This window comes from Cyprinodon variegatus, unplaced genomic scaffold (genome assembly GCF_000732505.1).
Source record: "Cyprinodon variegatus isolate N-32 unplaced genomic scaffold, C_variegatus-1.0 Scaffold227, whole genome shotgun sequence".
Taxonomy (NCBI): Eukaryota; Metazoa; Chordata; class Actinopteri; order Cyprinodontiformes; family Cyprinodontidae; genus Cyprinodon; species Cyprinodon variegatus.
In genome coordinates this window covers 313,846-335,064 of record NW_015150680.1, presented here as the reverse complement: position 1 = coordinate 335,064, position 21,219 = coordinate 313,846, and the positions used below count along the sequence as shown (strand labels likewise).

Below are 21,219 nucleotides of genomic sequence, written 5' to 3'. Positions count from 1 at the left end.
ATATATATATATATATATATATATATATATATATATATATATATATATATTTATATATATTATATATTCAATAATATATAATAAAATGAAAATTTGGGCTGACTGTGAGAAATAATAGTTCGATTTTATGATTAACATTTTGTTATTAGGACAGTTTCATTTTCTACACCTCCAAAGACTTTTAAAGCCCTTATTGATATACTTTAAATGAAATAAGACCTTGAACCCCAGACAGCCTCGGCAGATGGCCTCTCACACTGAGCCTGGTTTTGCTGGAAGTTTTTTCCTGTTATAAGGGAGTTTTTCCTCTCCACTGTCGCTACAAGCATGTTAGTGCGAGGGATTGCATCCGAGTCAATGCGTCGATGCAATCAACTGGTTTTCCTTAGATGGAAAACTTTGAATCAATTTGACTGTATGATCTGGTTGAACTGTAAAGTGCCTTGAGATGATGTGTTGCGAATTGTTGCTATATAAATAAACAGAATTTAATTGAATGAATCAGAAGCGGTAGGGCAGCAATTTACAAACTCGGATATTTGATATGGGTCACAAAAATCCCTGACTAGTGTTCTACTAGATGTAGGCCTACAATAAACATGGCATAAAAATAAATAAAAACTGAGGGTATAGTGGAATAGAAGAAAAATAAATATGGTTCTCTGCTTAGTATGTATTTAAATCAGACAGTAATGTGTATTTAATATAAAATAAACGGGATACAAGTACACATGTATTTTAATGTATGTATATATAAATTAAAATTAATGTTTTGGATGCCCTTCCTGTAACAGTTCAAATAGAAATTGAAATATAATCAATAGCGTGAGGAAAACCTAATGGAGTCTGGAAGGCTGGATACTTCCTTAACATAAAAGTAAAACAAACAAATTAAAATAGCTTTTACCTGATAAGGTTGGCTGAACCTCACTTGCTCTGTTCTTAACTTATCGCCCTAGTTTGTTAGCCATCATCAATCTCCTTAACGTTAGCTAAGATAGCAACAACACAAATTCATTATTAGTCTAACTAAACTGTTTTACTAGAAATGTACCAACGGAGCACGACGTCCGGTCACTGTTACATATTTAATGCCAGCTGCTACGTCCAGGTGTGTCCAAAATATTATCCAGAATAAACCCAGGAGACGTTGGCCACAGCCTCACAGGCCATTATATTATCACGGCTGCTAAGCTAACGCCTGCTAGCTTTGCTACCCAAGCAGTTCGCACTAACAAACTGGCGCTTGTCACCATAACGACTGTGACAGTCACTTCTGGCTTTGAAATCAATCAGCGCGTGCAAGAGGGGACCAGCTTACCTTTATCTCCACCGTTTTATTAAGTCACTGGCGTTTGGCACGGCATTGCACTTTCCAAAGGAACATCGGCAGCGAGCAGCATCCAGGAGAGCTGTAAACACAGACCCAACCAACCCGCTGACTTCTACACTGCGCATGCGCAGCCTGGCGCTCCTCAGTATTGTACTAGACTGTGAGCTGCTGAGCCAAGTGAGGTGAGGCGTTGCCCCCGGTGACCTGCAGCTCACTGGTTGATGTCACTCAGATTTGGAGGTGTCAAGTTTTGGCATATTGCAATACCAACATAATCAATAGTAAATTATTCGTTTCAAGCTTTATTTTATGTATTTATTTAACTCTAAATTGCATTTTTTTTTTTGCATTTATAAATATTTTATTTGAGAAATTCACTTAAAAATGTGATTGTCGAAACGTGACAGCATAAAGATCAACAACATACAGAATGCTCTTTTTATGTTAAAGGTATAGTGGAGGAAGTTCTTTTTCCGAGTGGATCATCTAAATAAGTGCTACTCCTAATTGTCAATCATTCTGGTGATATGTTTACGTAAGGCCGACCTACGTGCTCGTCCCCATTTTCACTTACCAGTGGTGAGTCTGACATAGTGGAAAGATTGCAAATCTTCTTTTGGAAAGTAAACTTCTATGAGCGATGCAAACAGCAACTTTTAAACAGAGCACGCACGAGGAGAAATGGGGTCATGCACGCTTTCGCACACGTTTTATCAGGGTTTCCCTCTCGTGAGCTGGTACAGGCCGTAGTGCATGTGCATTTTTTTTAAGCAGAGAGGGTGTGTCGTTTCAAAAATTTGCGAAAAATCTCCACTATACCATTAATTTGATGAAAATGTGAATATTACATCAAACTAATCAAAATTTATTTTAATATAATCCATGCATTTTCTGACACCCTTTATCCCAAGTAGGGTCGCAAGGGTGCTGGGCCCTATCTCCAGCTGTCTACGGGGTACACCCTGGAAAGGTCGCCAGACCATTGCAGGACAACACAGAAATAAACAGGACAAACAACCATTCACACACACACACACACACACACACACCACCAGAGAATTTAGACAAGCCAATTAACCTAACAGTCATGTTTTTGGATTGTGGGAGGAAGCGAAGTACCTGGAAAGAACCCATGCATGCTCAGGGAGAACATGCAAACTCCATGCAGAAAGACCCCAGGCCAGGAATGGAACCCACAACCTTCTTGCTGCAACGCAGCAGTGCTACCTGAGCAGCCTTAAATATAATACTTAAGCCCATTAAAAACTACATCTATATACCAAAATAATGCAGTGTAGTACAGATGCTGAGCTATTGAAAAAGCACCCAGGCTGCTTTTCAGCATATTTAATGGTATGGCATATGTTACCTTATTGACAGCACTTAATAGTTTCTCGAATGGGTTTAGATGTAGTGAGTTTGATATTAAAGCAAGTATCATGACAAATGGAAACTAAATAACCTATCGGAAAAGTCCAATTGGAAAAGGAAATTTGCATTTTATTAAGGCTATTAGAGGAAAGCATGTCAATTCTTTGAAGTTTCTAGGTAAGTTGACTGTCTTTATATTTAAAACACTGTGGTCCAACATCACCAGATGACACAGCACCCCAAATCATTACTGACCATGGAGTTATTGCATTGGACCATGAGCAAACATAACCATGCATCAGTCCAACTGTTAAAACTGTTATTACTCTGAAAGATGGTAAGCTTAGGTATAATGATGACAACTGAAAAGGAAATACAGCCCTATTTAAAGCCAGTCTGTCTGTATGAATCGTCTCTGTGAAGTACTTTGAATCAGTTCTAAATAAAATCAAATTAATTGAATAGTATGATAAAGGAGATTATAGAAAAGTTACATAGAGTGAATATAAGGATTCATTCAGCTGTGATGTTATCGGAAAAAAACATGTACTTATGACACACATGATCTCTACTGCCTAAAAGAGGCTCTGCCATTTTGCATTGTCAGAAACTCACAGCATTGTATTGTTTGGACACACCCACTGATCACCTGATGTTTTGGTCATGCTGGCCATTCCTGTCCGGCCGGTAAGGAGTTTGTTGTTTACTGAAACGTGGATTAAGTTAAAAGCAGAACTACATTCTTGTACATTTTAACAATAAACAAATGAAAGGGAGCAAAACATGTTCAGTTTGCAGTTATTCCTTCAATCAAGTGTTTCAGATGCTGCTATGTTTCAACCTCACACACAGATATATCAAAATCAGAAAATCTTTAAAGGAAAGATTTAGACTGAATACACTTTTGTTCCACACTATCTCGGATGGATAATTTTTTTATTATTTATTTATTTTAATTTTTTTTTATATAAAAAAAATGTTGTGGCCTTAAACGTATTTGGATTTGTCTTCTAGCTACAACAGGAAAAGGAAAGCCTTTCATTCATGTTAGATAACTTAATCATGTGATGATCTGGTATTTAAAAAGCTTCTTTTCTGGACTTTTTTTTTTACAAATTGTCTTCACTTTAATTTATCTATTATAGTCCATCTTATATATAGAAACTAAATGGCAAAAAACTAAATATTTTTGCCATTTCAAAGTTTGCCACACTCACTCGTTTTCATTTTAAAGAGTTATATATATAATTAAAACTGATAAATGGACACATGATGAAAATATATCCACCAAGCTTTTGTTTTAAATTAGCTTTTTGATGAAGACATCTTGTTTTTGCAGCCCTGTTAAAAATGTTATTATACTCTTCTTGGTATCTGGACAGACTTAAATGAGGAGAATCAGTAATACAGTGGACTATATTCAGTAAAAGATTCTTTAAAACACAGTTTGAGCTTAATAAACACTTCCATTTTTTTTTAAATTCCTAAAATAAAAACACCAAATCTAGTTGAACCCTGAGGTTTGATGCCAGGAAGCATTAGGAGATTGTCTCTGAAAATTTCCTTCACCATCTTTTTTTTTAAAAATTGTCCATTTATTTAGTTTATATTCTAGAGGTTTACATGATTTAAACTAGAAAATGGAAATAGGACTACAACAATATTTAATCGGCTGTTCTTTTTTTTACAGTCAGTAACTCAAAAGCCAAAAACTTCATGTAGGCCTAGTTGAACAATAATTCAAGGTTAATACAATTTATTTTATTTATTTTTTTTGTTAGAAATTCTGTTTTGTCTTAAAAAAAAAGATAAACAAACTATAGTAACTCATAATGTTTTTACATTCTTAGTTTTCAGTCTTCCATACAGCATAGGACCTGTTGATGTAACCTGAGCAACGTACTGTATGTCATTGCCTCTTTAGTACAGAAACAATTTCTTTTATTATTATTATTATTATTTTAAGTGATTCTCTTAAGGGAATAAAACAAAATGTCAATTTATTTTTTTTTCTTTTAGCAGAGGTGTGAATCAGACAAAGATTTATGCAAAAGTAGGAAACCTCATCAATTTTTCAGCCCCTGATTCGGAAAAGCTTTCCAGAAAAGCTGATCCTGATAATGTTTTTTCTTATTTCTTATTGAATGTATTATCAGAACAAAATGTTGCTTTTAAAGATATTTCAGGCTGCCTCATCTTGTTGGACAGGTTTGATGTAACTGAATTCTTGAGTCATACAGTAATGTGTGAATGGATGGATGTGGCTGATGAAACTGAACCAAAACATGCCTTTAATTCATAATTTGACAAGGAGATCCAGTATATTTTCAAGTTTTGTTCAGATGAGGACACATTTATTGGCACCCTCCTATAAAACATGTAAACACTTTAGAAATAATTAATCTTTTATGGCGGTAATTTAACCTAACCTTTAGGTAAAACATCTTATTTGAATGAAGATCTGTTTTAATCAAAATCACACATGCCAAAATAAATTTTACACCATCTTTCAAAACATTTTGCAGACCCCTTATTTGCTAATAGTGTGTCATTTATCCCTAATAAATTTTCACGACGCTGAAAGATTAAGAGAAAAGGATGATTGAGTATCTCCCCTTTGCAGTGTGATGGGATCATGCAGAGCACTGGGTCATCTCTACATAGTGCCCCCTATTGGTTGTTATAGGACTTAACTTTTTTTTAGACCAAACAGATAAATGATTTGTGTGTGGATTTAGCCATACTGTAGATTATATAAAATTTTAATTTACTAATAAAGTCCCACAGATTTGATTAAAAATGTCCTATCACTTCGCGTTGGCATCCACTCTAACAGGGTTTTAGGACTTTTTAGAGATAAACAAGCCCACAGCATCACAGATTCTTTTAACAATTGTTCACAAAAAGCTAATTTAAGTCTGATTTGACAAAAGAACATTGTCCCACTTAACACTGGAATGCTTTCTGTAATGGAAGGACCAAGAAAGTTCTTTTGTAAGCATCCCCAATAAGGCTAGCATGTAAGTAGCATATGGGATTTCACTTCCACTGAAGGCAATGCACAAATTAAAGGCCTGTGTTTTAAAATGTTTCTTATATCATTACCAGTAAGGCAAATATGTGCATAATTGCACTGCATATGATGAAACAGAAACAAAAATTTTCATTTTCTTGAGAATCCTTTGAGATTTTTTGAGATTGCATAAATTACTGTGAATATTAAGACCAGTTAAAAACCTTTTGTTTGCTTTTTTTTATTCCAACAAATAAATATTCATGTAGTTAAAAAAGTAGCCTGGATGGGTATAATGTCATCTCCCAAAAAGGAGAAAATAACAGCTTGCAAAACACAGATAGGTTTAACAGCTTTCTGTTTATTAAAGCATGCAGTCTCATATATTCTACTGTTCCTCGTTATAATGCAGTCTCTCAGTGCAACATAGGAGTGGTTTCCTGTTCAACCAGTCTCTCTGTAGGTCAGTGCAATACTGCTAAACAAGGCAGAAAACACAGAATAATCGATCAGTCGGTAAAACAATACGCCGACTGCTCCATCTATTATTAATAGCACATAAATCATCATCATCATCACCATAGGATTAGACTTTACTCCAGATCTGCATTACAAATACAGTAAGTAAAAGGGAAACCTTTCACAATGTGATATTTCCAAGGAAATAAATGGAATACATAACAGTATTATTCATTTCAGGACATTTTAAGAGGTTCTGTCTCAGAAGGATCAGCTTTGTCCTGTTCTGAGACATTACACAACTGCCCCAAGGATTTGGAACATTTAAATAATTCTGACTTTTACAGGCTGTAGAAATGAGCGCTAACACTACCAAGTCCATCCACTGATGGCGTCAGACTGTATACATTGACGGATGTTTACCATTTCATAAGAAATTCATTGACATTTCAATCGAACAATAGATTCGCAAAAAAAATGTCTAATACAGACATGAATACTTAAAACATTAGTTCATCATGTTTCACAAATAACAAACAAGTTTTTTTTCCCCCTCTAATCCAGAAATTTCAGATGCTTTGCCTGTTTTTAAAAAAGGTTACAGAAAAGGCATCGATTTGACCAAAATGAGCAAAACACATCAAGAAGGAAAAATATCACAACAACCAAATGTGGTTATAATATCAACAATAATAATAATAAAGTGGCAAATGAACGATATCAAAATTATCTGAGCAAGCAAATAAAGACGCTGCTAAACAAACTTCAGCACTTGACGTGGCCACACAGTGGGCGTGTGCAGAACTCTTACAGCGCCGGGGGTGTTGTATCACAACTACAGAATCATTGGTACTCCTCTGCAATCACAAGAGGGGCGGTGTGGCATGCATGTGGCAGGATGCAGGTTGTAGGAGGTGGGGGGGGGGTCCAGTGCAATTAGCCACTATAGCAGGGCTCCATGGATACTTCATAAACAAACACTTTTGAGTCCGTACTCATGAAAACAGCTTTACAAACAGTCCAATATGTGCCCAGCCCTTTTTCATGATACTCTAAGCAGAGCTAATATTGATACTGACAGGGGGAAAAAATGAAAGCAGCCAAGTAAATGATACTTAGAACCTTTTTAACACTTTATCACTGCGGTAAGCTTTGGATGACAGGATCACTCAGACGCCTGTAGAAAAAGCCAAGTGAAGGACTCCCTGAGTGACTCATAAACGGAGGCTCAGCGGAACTACAAGAGAGGACCATCTCACTGAAGCCTGTGTCTCCTCACACAGCTTCTTCGTAAGGAGATTTAATAAGCCGTCAGTGGACAGCGGGGACTGATTGTACTATAACACGACATGGCACTTAACTTTACGTGACTTTAAAGGCAAAGTTGTAAACAGAAGCAGAGCCGCTGCAGCAAGCAGAGCTTAAAGAAATGCTGCTAACAGGTGGTCTACACCAGTCCTCGTCTTTTCTGTTTGAGGACTGACCTTATGGGGGAAAGGAATCTGTTGGGTAGAGCAACCGTGACAAAGGACGAACCTCCCCAAGAGTCTCCAGGCCTTCATTTTAAAACTTGAACATTTAAAAACAAGGCAACTTCACTAACAGTGTCAGTCAAAACATACAGTAAATCATTAATCATTGGCATAAATCTAATTTGTTTTGGGCTTTTAAAAGGAGCATTTTTATTACTTTAATGAGTTTTGAATAAGATGTGTGGGAGCAAAGCTATGTATTTGGTGTTTTGTTTTGGAAACATTTGGAAGGTTTGGCAAGTTTCCCTGCTAAATTATTGACCGCTGTTCTTATCAGAAATGTTCAAAGTAATAAAAACTGGTTAAGTTTTATACCAGATTTGGCTTTAAAGCAAAGTCCACAAACTAACAATAAGCCTTAGGTCTGGGCAAGTCAAAAAGCTAAAGTTAACCGATGTTTGTTTGGGATGGTGGTCCTACTTAAACATCCTGATTCGTGGTGAAATGGATGGCAGTTCTTCTTTGTTTAACAAATTAGTAAAACGCTACATGCTGTTACCACAATATTTGACTAATGGTCCTTTAAAGGTCCAAATTTACCCTAATATTGCTTGAGATCTATATGTTTTTGTAGTTCATCATTTGAGCTTGTTTTGTTTTAGAAAATCCTAAGTAAATTATTATTTCTTGAAAAAAGAAATCCATTGAATTTCATCAAAACAAACTATTAAAATACATCTAAAATCCCAAATAAACCTGTTATTTATGTGTGAAGAACTTCTGACTCCAAATCTGGATGTGAACACATTAAGAGGACATTACCACCAAAGACTAAATAGTCTTTAATATGGTTTGTCTTAAGTCTCATAATAAATGCTTTCAAATAAACTTTTAGGCAGCTTTGATCTGAACCAAAGATCCATCACCTCCAGGAAAAGCAGATCACAGAGCACTGGCCTTAAAGCCAGCAATCAACAATACAGCAAACATGAGAAACAAAGATCTCAATACAAAAAAATCTATCAACGAACAACTTCATAGAAGTCAGCGTCACTGAAACAGATAAAATAATCAAAAACTTTAAAAAAGTTAAGCAGAGATTTAGCTAGAGAAGAAAACAGGCGGTGTTCCTCTTTTTAGCCCACCTCCCCTTTAGACATTCAGCATATCCACAAATTGTTTTACTGTAGACAAAGCAGATGAGACGGATCCAACTGGCATACATCATTTCCTTTTTTTAAGATCCATTGATGAGCAGCTTTATATGAAGTTTGCTTAGAACAAACAAAAAGGAGAGAAAGGCCCTGTGTGCCCTGAATGGAGCTTTCGCACACGTTCTACATGCATATACCTATGTAAAGTTTGCAAAGGAGGTTTATGACAACAGGCACTGTGTCCTCTGACGGTCAGAGGTCTATATAAAATATCTTGTGACTCATAAAAGGGTTGTTTTATGATCAGTGGGTTTTTATATCTCAGTTTCTTCCTTTAAAACCTGTCCTGTATCCTGTTGAAGTTCTACGGCTATCATTCCAAGGATATCTGCAAATGAAATAGCTAATTTCCTTAAAATTTAATCTAAAATCTTTATTTATCTTAAGTTTTTTTTTTTATTAACATAGTGAAATTCATTCTGTATATATTTCTGTATAGAATTGGTTTCTATTCAATACAAACTGAACAATATACAGGCTGTTAGCTGATCAAATCACTTTGAGGGTAAATTAAATGCATGAGGATAAAACTATGGATTCATTGAGGCACCAGAATCAGGATCTTCAAATAAATAAAAACTTCTGATCAAAACCCTATCTGTAAAATTTGAATGTTGAGATAGCAAATAATGTTTGATTTGATTGGTTAATAACACTTTCGTCATCTCAAAGAACAATTAAACACAAGAGTTCCTGTAGATGATTTTAACTGTGGATGGATAGGATTTCCTAAAGTGGTCTTTTTTGCAGGAAATGTTATGTTTTCTATCCCTTTTGTTTATAATAAGGCATATTACTGAAAGAAAAAAGAAACACCTTAAAAGATGCAAAGATGCAAAAACATAAAAGACGATGCAAAATGTATAAATTTGACCACCTGAAGCTGCCCAGAGAGAGCAAACACAAAATATAAGTAAATCAATAAAAAAAAGCGGTAAGCAGCAGTCTAAACTTTTAAGATTTAAAAAAGAATAATCCTACAAAGCAGCTTTTAGATACTGATCAATGTCTGCTTTTATGGGACGCAAGTCTTCAAAGGCACACACTAAAAGCAACCACATATTGAGAAATGTGCTGAAACCACGGTGCAATGTTGGCTTTGCTGTAAAAAAACTGAGACTTTAATGGAGATTATTATAAATTTAGTCCCACAAATGTAGCTCTGGAAGACCTGGCTTCAGCCACTTTAACCACTGAAAGGCCTGTTGAAGGTTCTCTTAGGTGACCGGTTAGATGTCAAAAACATCTTTACCTTTTCAAATGGAAAAAGAAAATATTCTCTGTTGTAGAATATTCTGCTTTGAAATGTGATTCAGGTCTAGATCAGCTCTAGCTTTAATTAAGCAGCATCTCTGTCCCAGGGGTTTCTGGATGAGCCTTGGTGGAAGTGTCGCCCAGTTGATGAGGTCCAGTTCGTAGTACGAGCTTCCTGATGCCCAGACCTCCTGATCCCAGCCCAATAGGAGAAAGAGATTTCCTAAAAAAAAAAAGGAAAGACACAAAAAAGCTGAAATGAAGAAGGCAAGAAAAGGCAAGATATGAAATATAACAAGCGCAGGTATAATCGAGAGGTTGAGTTTAATAGGCGTTCCCTCTCTGAAGCAGGTAGAGGTCTGTGCATGTGCATTTTTTATTTTTTTTTTTTTAAGTGAAGAGGGCGGGTCTTTTCAAAAATGTGCAAAATTCCTCCACTATACCTTTAAGGTAACATTGGCTTCTGAATGCCCTGGGCAGATTAGATTGACATAGCAACACACTAAGGCTGAAATCTGAAGAAGCACAACAAAATTCAGAGAAAAAACTGTTTGGAAAAAAATGAATACAACTGGATAGAATAAATTGAAAGTGTAGGTTATGAATGTAGGTCAGTGTTTCTGATTGATTTTAGGCCAGCAGTGAAGGCTTTGAAGGCACTGACCGTCCACCATTGTTATAGAGCGTTTCTGGAGATGTTTTACCTGAAAGCCATCTTTTTTAGCTGGAGAGCATCCATTTTCTCAGTCAGAAGGCTTTCTGATTTGCTGCGTTCCTCTACAGGGGAGGGGCACAGAGGAGAGGAGCAGGGAGGAGGGAGGAGGTGGGAAGCATCCTGAGACTGAGGGCTGGGCCGATCTAAACCCTCCTAAAAGACAACGATGGAAACACACACTGAATTAAAAAATGTATTTATTTCTTTTAAAATCAATAAAAACCACTTATCTACATAGAAATGTATTTAGAAGTATTGACTTATGGACAGATTCTTCCACCTGAGCTGTAGATATTTACAGCTCCTCTAAAGTTACTGTATGTTGGACTGCCATGTCTTATTTTGCAGGTACATATTAATAAAAGGTACGGAAAATGTACCTGGGTTAGTTAGTGGGCTTATTTTCACCTATTTTCAGCACCCAGACTTACCTGAGACTTAATCTCGTGGTGTTCTGAATCCTCCATGTCCAGAGCTCGCAGTTCGAGCTCGATGTCTCGATCCGGATCGGACTCATTTTCCGTTTGGTTTGGTTCCCGGCTGAAGGAGGTCTGATGATCCTGAAGCTGCTCCGACACAATTTTCTCTCCGCTGCTAATCGAAGACCGGCGGCCATTCAGCTCCGACGCACAAAGATGCTCACTGACACAAAACACAACAAAAATATGACTTTTTCCCCCAAAAAAGTGCTTTTTAAAAACATTTGAGAAAGACCATGTTTGAGTCCTTTTCCTTCATCATTCAGGGCCACCAACGCTAACAATTATAAAATTATGGCTTTTTATTCCTTATGCACTCTGAGATTTAAACATTGATTGTCAAAGATGTGGAATTACTCCACTACACCAGAAGTGCTACTAGGCATCATATAAAGATAAGAAAAAAAAGACTTAAAAAAATGTTGGAATGTGATATTAAAACATTTCTAGAGAGAGATGGAAAAAATAACTATGTATAGAATATAAAAAAATTTTTTAACACTTTGTAAAAGGGTCTAAATACGATTTCTAGGTAATGGTGTTATAAACAGCAATCATTTAAGTACTACTGATGTGCAGTAAAAAAAATGCTGTGAAATGTAGCATAGATCCAATAATTGGAAAAAAAACAGCAACTTTAAACTTATTATCTACCATGTACCACAATATTTTCTCAGAGAGCATCCACTATACAGTAAGAGGCAGAACAGAAAGCTGTAGATTCTTGCGCTTTCTTTGAATTTGTAATATGGGTTCATATTACAAGCCTAGAAATAGAAGACTGGGATCTGATTTGCTCAGATGTATTCTTGTTTTAGAGATGTATGCATCCCGGACATGAAACTGTTCCAGTGTATTGTTTTTTATCTGGTGGAGCAGCTGACAAACTGTTAAAATGTAGGAATGTCATACCTCTCAAGGAAACTGGAATGGCTAGAGGAGTCTGATCCTCTGGAGCTCCACCTATAGTCACTGTGATCAAAGTGGTGGTTGTAATCTGTTAGAAAAATAAAAGAAATGAGGATCAATTGTTGTGCTAATAAAATAAGCTATGTAAAGAGTGTGTCCAGTAACGCATCACTGCAAAAACAATCTAAAAATAAATCAACATATCTTAAATCAAGTGTATTTACCCTTAATTTGAGTAGAATGAGTATTTTTACTCTTAAAGTAAGATAATTAGATAAAATGCACTTGAAATGAGTGTATTTTAAACGTAAATTATCTTGTTCCATTGGCAAAGTGTCTCACTTACCTCCTCAACAAACACACTTATTCTGTTTAGCCATATCTTAAGAAATCTAGCTCAAAAAAAGTTCCTTATTTCTTTTGATGGCTTTTATTTGTCTATCCTGACCTTTGAAGTTTATGGCCGTGGTGCTGGCGCTGCCCTGGCGGGCCGTGGCTTGTACAGGGTCGGTGGTATGGTAGCCTGTGCGGGATGCCCTAGAGATGGCCCCCCACTTTGAGATAATGGGCGCCTCACTGAAGGGAATAATAGGATCTTCTTCTTTCAAACGTCGATAGTGATCCAACGAGTGTAGCCATCGTTTCCCAGTGCCGCTAACAACGCCTTGTCCTCCTTCGTTACAGTCTAGCTCCTGCACAACAAACACAACAGCACAATTTGAAATGCCCATGTCAAAGTTTAGGCTTTGTTTGGATGCATTAAAAACCATCATTTTGAGTAAATCTCACCGGACGCTCCGAGTGGGAATGGGAGTGAGCTGGGGTGGGTTTGAGGGGCTCAGGCTCAAAGGGGCTTAAGCTGGGCCCGGCTGTGCCGCAGGACCATGGAGAATAACGTGCCAAACTTTCCTCACCCCTGAACCTACATCCCATGCACTGACCTCCACCGTTTTCCATATGCTATGAAATGAAAAACAAAGAAGAAATCAGATATCCTTAATCTGTTTAACATTTCAACAAGACTTGTCAGGAAAGGAAATGAAAAAGGATAGCATTCTTAAAAAAAAGAATACTTATACTTAAGAAAAAAACGTAGCCTCAATTTGCGTTCACACTGAACGCAAAACCTGCAGATATTCTGCCAGAACCGTCTGCTTTTGCCCGCCTTGATAGTCGCCTGGCCAGTGAAAGCCTTTTCTAAGGCAGGCAAATTTGCATGGGGGCCTAAAGGTTCCTACATCATGGATTCTGCTGGTCTATGATTTCACGTCATTATGGCGGAAACAGATTAACAAAGCGACTGGCAGTGCTTTTCACTTAAGAAAGCCAAACAAAGCAGCAGGCATTCCTAGGTTCACCAGCTTCCAAAAGATGGAATGATTGTGGAGAATACTATCACCTCCAGAGGCTAGGTTTGGATGACCGTTGCTTTCAGCTGTACATGTACTTCCACCTATCATCTGTGGCCCAGTTCAGAGCCCTGTTGTCCTTTTTTGGGGGACGAATCACCCTGACAACAGAGGGTCAGGTGACACGGCATTCTGGAGTCAGACAGGAGCAGCAGAAAATCAGTGTGAGAACACCGCCAGAGAAAAAAACAAAACAAGGACAAGGCTGCCAGCTGTGTCACCCTCTGAACCTAAGGAACACTAGCGGGAGATCAGAGGATCCCTTTGGCGAATCAGTACACTAGAGTTGGGCGAGAAGGCCGAGCGGAGGAGCCCGCTGGGGAAACAGCACCAGCAGGGAGAGGCTACAGCTATAGAAGGTACAGTAACTACGGAGGAACAGAGGAGCACAGCGGGAGATTGGATAAGTCCACCAGGAAAACAGAACACTGAAGGTGTTAGAGACTGCAGCAGCCCGGGAGCAAGACAAGGGTAACTGCAGGGAGATGAAAGGAGTACTGCCTGAGACAGACGATGGAGCCGAGCAGAGAAAGCATCCATCTGAGCTGGATTCTAAACTAGATATTAAATTAAAACAGCTTTTTTTTAAAAAGCTACCTTAAATCCTTTTAATAGAATTCCCACTTCATCCTCCCTCAACATTATTTTCTCCATCTTACATTTTTAATTTATAAAAAGCTGGTCTCAGCTGCGCTCCTCCACTGTAGCTCACAGCAGGGGTGGGCAACAAATTTAATTTGCAATCTAATCACAATTTAAGAAAATTCAATTTTCAAATCGCAGCGGCGCTCAGTTCTGGTCATGTTACATTTAACAAGACTAAGGCACTAATTTTTAGTTACTCTAGCACTTTAAGGGGCCGTAATATGTTTTAAGTGTGTTTGCCTCCGCGAAGAAGGAACTAAACTTCCTGCTAGTATTCAGATCTATGCATGCAAGCAGAAGTAAGCTTTTCTCTACACAAAGGTTACAGCAAAGTCATGCAGTAAGGAAACTGTCAAGGGAATGAAAATTATGAAACCCTAGAGTGAAACATCTACATAGGTGTGGTTATTGCGTAGAAAACCTGAAATAAAATCACAATATGGGTTCAAAATAATTGCAATTTTGATTTTTTGCAAAATCGTTCAGCCCTTGCTAACAAGCAAATCTTGTCTCTGACTTGATTTCGCACTTAAATTTAACTAAAGTTCAGATTTTTCCACTTCATTAGCAGGTGAGGCGGCAATCAAATGTCACCAACTTTATCAAAAATCGTGCCATTCGCCTGCCTAAATTTCTCACCTTCATCTTGCTCATTTTTGCTCCGCTTTGCTTTGCTACAGATCCGCTCTCTAGAGATAACATGGGAATCCTTTTCTCTGGCTGCAAAATTTGCATTCCATGTGCATGTACCTTTAAAAGCTATGAATGGTTGTGTACATCTCAATTATTACTGTAATACTTTTTTTTTTTCTTTTGCTGTTGCAGATTATAATTGGACACCCTAATTGAAAAAAGACCAACACAGAATAACCTTTCAAGAACAGAAAAACCCAACATTTACTTAGCTAGAAACTGGATTGAATGCAACTTACAAGCAAGGACACTGCACCTTTAATAAACATAGAGTAGAGCTGCATTATATTTAGCAAAATATCCAATTATGAAATGATACATGTAAATGTAATGATATCTATAGGAAGTGCATTAACAAATTATTTTGCTTAGTTTAGTTTATCTTAATTTTAGTGTAAAATACATAATTTCACAATTTATTTTTATAGTAAAATGTGAAGGAAAGTTACCAAAGGCTCTGAAGGGACTTAAAAAAGGTAACCTACATATTAATGTGTAAATCTCTTAACCGTTAATGAAAACATGCATATCCGTAGTTACATGGTTTCAGTAGGTTTAAAAGGAGATGCCATAATTGAAAAGACAGACATTCATCAGGAAAAATTTTAGTTTTCTAGATAGTTCTTAAGCTGGTTTTGTGAGGGCTCAGCAAAGGGGGAGGTGAGACTGTTCCATACTTTAGAGCCTTGGAATAGAATACTACTGTATTTCGGTTCATAACAAACATATGGCTTATATATTTCAGTTAAAGGGGGGAGAATAAATCTATTGTTTCCATCTCAACATCAAGCTTTAATTAATACCGGCTTTTCTAGCCAATATCAGCTGTTTTAGCAATGAAAAAAGTTAAGTAAAATTAATTTACTTAATTCAAACAGATTTTCATTATTTTGCACGGTTTATATTGTAATGCAAAGTAAATCTGTAAGTGAATACCACCAAAGAATTCCTGTGGTAGTTACTGTCTTACAAAGTATTTACTGTGGGAACGGGAGGTGATTAAAATGCAAAAAAATTTTTAGATTTCCATTTGAAAACCATAAACCTTTCTTCCATTTCACATTTATAATCCTTTTTTGAATTGGCCATTTTAAATAATAATAGCAAAAATTAATTTGTGGTCATGATGTCATAAAAACCACAATGTCACAGTAAAATGTAAATTGTCTTGGAGTGGAAAAAGTATGTGTTATTACACCTGCTTCCAGAAGGGGGAGACAAAAGTCTCACAAAGCAGACTAATGCTTTAAACATAAGGAATACAACTTAACCTATTGCAGTTGTCCTGCTTCACCTGCTGATGTGCTAAACTCTAATGCAAGGATGTTTTACTGAGAAGTATCTGAAACATTTCTTGCAGTCTATAATATTTTTTGTCGCTTGAATAGAACTGAAATGTTTAATATATTGGATTAAGGAGAATAATAACATTTAATCAACTTTTCCTTTTAGCAGAGAAAGGCCACTTGTGATATAACTTAAAATAAACCAATTCATATAAATTGACATTTAAAAAAAGCTGTTTGTTTTTCCAACCTGATCTATTTTACAATAAGTGTGTTCACCCACAAAAAAAAAAACATCCAACAAGCCGTTAAACAAAGCTTTATTCAGTCAAACGCCTGAGTCACTGCTCAACAAAGTCTTTGCTCTCTCAGACACACACACACACACACCCACACGCATGCCAGGACCATGCATTGCTATGATATCTGCTTCAACAGTTGCTAAGCAACCACCTCCCTCTTAAGTAGCATTGGGGGAAGCAGCAAGTGTACGCCTAATGAGATAGGAGCTAAATAAATTCACATTTTAAAAAGTTAAGCGCATAAATATTTGACCAAAGCACAGCTCACTTTCTTTATAGATTGGAAACGACTGTCCATGAAAATGGTTTTACTAATTCTAAGATTAAAACTATTTTCTAATGTGTTTGTTTTTGTTCTGTACCTCTGGCCCAAACTCAGCAGTGAAGATGGGGGAAGATTGGGAGGGTCTGTGATGGTGGTGAATGTGAGTCCAGTGTTCCTGCTTCCGTCTGAACAGATCCTCATATCCCAGAGGAACGCGCCCATAGTCCTGAAGCAGCATCAGATCAAAACGGAAAAACAGGGAAGAGATGACAGTGAACAGATCATACACATTTGCATAATTGTAATGGAACTCATATTTCAATGCACTGACAGCAAAGTGATGCAACGCATGCATTGTGGAGCACTTTTTATTTCTACATATTCAACCGTATTTTCAGTTCTTATGCTGTGCACATAAATATGTTTCCTTTGGTGCGTTTCCTTTCTGGCTATTTTGACTCTAAATTTCCATTTGTAGTATAACATGCAATATTTTTCAGAGGTCTTTATTTATTAATTGCAGTCTGACAACAACAAGGATTTACTGCAACTTTCTATTTTCCTGTTTTTGCTTTCTCTTTTCCTTACACCCACATATCAACTCATCTCTACCTTTCCTTTCCTGTCACATTTCTGCAGCACGTGGCTTCAGCCTACTCTGTGGTCCACCCCCTTCTCACCCAGATACGTCTTTGCTTCACCCACTCACTTCTCTTCCTACTGACAGAGTAATGTTGCTTTAGCAATGAATCCTGCAGTACTGTATAGTCCAACTGCAGCAATGTATGGGTCAGCGTGAAGCATTTCTGATGCACTTATTATTGAGAAGGTTAAAACAGGTAATGATAAATTGAAGCATATAGGTGAAAAATAATAAGAAATTGAAGCCTAAGGGTTACATCAACACCCTCAATGAGGATTTCCATCAGCCAATGGGTGAATTATTTATCATACCCTGTGCAGCCCGGTGCGATGCTCCGCTCCAGAGCAGTAGTTGCTGTCTAGAGAGTTGAATCTCTCCCTGAGTGGAGGCTGGTAGACTGAGGAGTGCAGAACCTCCGGAGGCAGTGAGTTACTCCTGGCATCCTCTCTGTGGTACAGCTGTAATGGTGATCATTCAACAAGTGACAGATAAATCAAGTTATACATTACAGCACGGCCGTTTATAAGAAGCAGGAGGTGATGCCATCTTTAAGGAACAGAAAATCAACATTTCTTTGGATTTTCTGAAGTTCTTTACAAGTTTTTCTTTGCACCAGTTCTGGAACATTGTCATATATTGTGTAACATCTAACAACATTTGTGTAACATTTAATAACCTGTGCAATAACCTGTTTCTCTATATTTGACACCCCGTGCAATAACCCTGTATATAAAAAAATAACCATACTATAAAAAATAAAAAAAAGCTGTCATATGTGGACGCATTGTATATATCCGATGCACATCTTTCTTCTTTTGGCACATTCTTCTACTTTGACTACTTAAACTGATGTAACAAGTACATTTCTACTCAGTGAGATCAATAAAGTCAATCAATTAATCAATAAAAAGCTCCCACTGTCAACAGAAGAACCATTAAGTTGAGAGGTAACAGAAACTTTGCAAAATGATCATTTCAATGGATGTTTTTTTTGGCACTTTTTAACATCTGCTTCCCACCAGACTAAGAATGCATTTAATATGCATTTAAAACTAAATCTGGGAGCCATTTTACATATAATGAAGCATTGCAGTTTATTACTGATGGAACAATGCACTTTAAAGTATGAACAGCCAAACAGTACAACCTAATTGAAACTGATTGACTTTGGTACTACATGCATTAAATCAAGGTTTGTGCATTTCTGGTATGTGGTTGGGAAGTTACATATCTCGATACCCTCAGGCGTTGATTCATTCGCAGACTAATAAAAATAAAATTTCTTACAATGAAGAAATTAACACTCTTCATTTAACCCATCCCCTTTGGTGAGCAGTGGGATGCAACTTTGCAGTTTCAGGAGCAATCAGGGGTTAAGGGTCTTGCTTAGAGACCCAGAATGGCCGTCTGTGGGAATGGGATATGAACCCAGAACCTCAGGATTCTAGGCTAGACCATCACTCCCCTCCTATAGGCCACCCATCTATCATGGTGCAATTCCATTAACTGATTTGAGGGTAAAAAAGGTTTGATCTGTTTTGATTAATGCAAAAAGTTAAAGCAATTATACTTTTTCATGATACATTTTTCTTTTATATCTACCATTTGGGGTTAACTTAGCAAAATCTAACTAATAACGTATAAATAAACCCTTAGCCTTATGTAGAATTCTATGTGTCAGGCTGTAGATGTGATTAACGCTCAAAGAATTACACAAACAAGAAATGTAACCTTGCTCACATTTGACAGACTTTATGTGTAGATATATAAAGTTAAGAGGAAACAGAAGCTGAAAGGAACAGTAAGTACAGGCATGTGTGGGTACAGCCATTTTTCCTATAAAGAAAGGGAAAAAATGAAAGGCAGAATGTGGTAGTGCAAACATGCTTATTTTATTTCGAAGCAGAGTAGCTGACTATTCAGGCTGGTGAAAAAAAAAGATGTAGTGCAGATGATTTAACATCAGTCTCTAAAATAATTTCATCATTAGATATCAGGTCTGTTGTCATTGAATAATCTGTTTTTTGAATGCAGGGATAAAAGTAGTACAAATCTGAGTGAAAATGGGGAAGAGTTGGTCAGTGGAAGCTTTTCAGGCAGTAAATAGGAATGCCATCAATTCATAGTGCTTTCCTGGTCTTCTGATGCTAAAATAACCCATTTATATCGTCCTCTGTCATCTATAGTGCAAGTACTAGGTGGTCAGAGCGGAGGGGTTGGTAGAGTTGTTGGTAGGGGGGCGACTGCTATATTTAGTTAAGCTGTCCAGGCTACTCCAATCAGCGAAGCTGATCTTTAAGTTCCTGCTGTTGGTTTATTACAGTCGTATATGTGAAAGGTCTAAGTTTGCACTGAACGTTGTCAGGCAAACTCATGAACAATAAACATTAAATTGCCTTAAAAATACATTTCTCTTACATTTTAAGGTTTTATTTTTTTTATTCAAAGCTGCTACAAGCTGGCAACACTATCTCTTATAAAAGTTACCTAATAACAGAGTCAGCGTAGCTGGGCTGAGGTTATTTTTCCCCTTGGCTCTGAGACATAGGGAATGCAATAAAATCAAACAAGAAGAATAACATGGAGAATTTACTGAAAGGTGTTTTCAGTAATACTGTAAAGCTGCATTATTTTAAACAGGCGGTGGTTTGTTTATTTGTCTTTAAAAAGTGAAGGCTTTTAGAAATCTTTAGTTCTGATGCAGGTAGAGCTGGTTAACATGTGGATATTTGCATGAAGTCTTACCTGAGGTCTCCATAGTCTCCTGCTGTCATAGAGAGGAGCATAAACACTGTGAGAAGGTCCCAAATGTCCATACTGTCCCTGTCCTGGATGGTGATGGAAGGTGGGGGCTCCCATTTGATCTCTAGGAGGAAATCCTGAAGAAGGGGATGAGGCTGGGTGAGGTGGCTGATGGTCATTTGGGTACGAGGAAACACCCGCAGAAGGAGGCAGGGCCGATTCCTGGACGTTAGAGGACCGGAGGAAGCGAGCCATGCATGTTTTGTGTGGAGGGTGAAGAGTAGATGGATAGAATGAACCTGCTGGAAAATAGGTTGAATTCTTTTTTAACTCCCTGAAGGAAACAATAAAAGATAAATATGTTTGATTCTTATTTCTTTTGACAAAGACTCACAGCTTTGCTGAAAGTGTGCCTTGTCGTAACCAGGGTGGGGCTCCTGATAGTACATCTCTGACCCCTGAGAGGGGTGAGGTGAGGAGAGGATGAATTGGCCATGTCGAGGCAGAGGAGTACTGACATCAGCACCACCAGGAGTGCTCAATGGAGACGAAGCTGACGAGAGGCTGACTGGAGTTCTGGGGGGAGACAGGGACTTCCTAATGATCCAAAAGATCCCAAGAACATAAGAAGTAGACAGGAGATTAAGTCCAGAACAACCTGAATATTCAGACATCAAATGCCAACAAAAAATATCCAATGAAGTAGGATTCATACAGCTCTGTTGACCCCGATGGGGTTCTGGTAGGGCCGTTAGTCCCATTGGTTCCATTCGTAACAACCCTTTTCAGTTCTTCCACACCTCCAGACCCTCTGGAGATCAGCAGCGGGTTTGTCAGGCTGGAACCTACTTCTGTTGTAGAACCCATGTTTTCCTCTGTATCTTTGATGCCTTTATTGGCCAGAGGAAATTGGCGAACCACACTGCCGCTCTTCTTGTTCCTCAGCCTGAATCTTTGCAGAGGACAAATCATTTTAAACTCTTCTGATTACACATTTTAATACTTGTCTAGTTCA

The 21,219-nt window shown here is 37.5% G+C and overlaps 2 protein-coding genes across 7 annotated transcripts in view; both read right to left on the bottom strand.

The window, feature by feature from the left end:
* rabgap1 (RAB GTPase activating protein 1) overlaps window positions 1–1,447 on the bottom strand; it is a 95,040-nt gene extending 93,593 nt beyond the window's left edge. For all 4 annotated transcript variants that reach the window (XM_015381026.1, XM_015381025.1, XM_015381027.1 and 1 more), the window contains exon 1: window positions 1,322–1,447. The gene's annotated coding sequence lies outside the window, so the exon portion shown is untranslated. The remainder of the gene's footprint in view (window positions 1–1,321) is intronic.
* Window positions 1,448–9,278: 7,831 nt separating this feature from the next.
* Window positions 9,279–21,219, bottom strand: part of rc3h2 (ring finger and CCCH-type domains 2) — a 33,770-nt gene continuing 21,829 nt past the window's right edge. For 2 of the 3 annotated variants that reach the window (XM_015381062.1, XM_015381061.1), the window contains exons 10-20: window positions 20,920–21,156; window positions 20,599–20,801; window positions 20,208–20,506; window positions 17,774–17,920; window positions 16,917–17,045; window positions 13,009–13,179; window positions 12,668–12,911; window positions 12,223–12,307; window positions 11,263–11,473; window positions 10,821–10,984; window positions 9,279–10,339 (exon numbers count right to left, since the gene is read on the bottom strand). In XM_015381062.1, the coding sequence (XP_015236548.1) occupies window positions 10,198–10,339; window positions 10,821–10,984; window positions 11,263–11,473; window positions 12,223–12,307; window positions 12,668–12,911; window positions 13,009–13,179; window positions 16,917–17,045; window positions 17,774–17,920; window positions 20,208–20,506; window positions 20,599–20,801; window positions 20,920–21,156 (2,032 nt within the window). In that variant the 3' untranslated portion in view covers window positions 9,279–10,197. The remainder of the gene's footprint in view (window positions 10,340–10,820; window positions 10,985–11,262; window positions 11,474–12,222; window positions 12,308–12,667; window positions 12,912–13,008; window positions 13,180–16,916; window positions 17,046–17,773; window positions 17,921–20,207; window positions 20,507–20,598; window positions 20,802–20,919; window positions 21,157–21,219) is intronic. The other variant, XM_015381063.1, reaches the window with a different exon arrangement.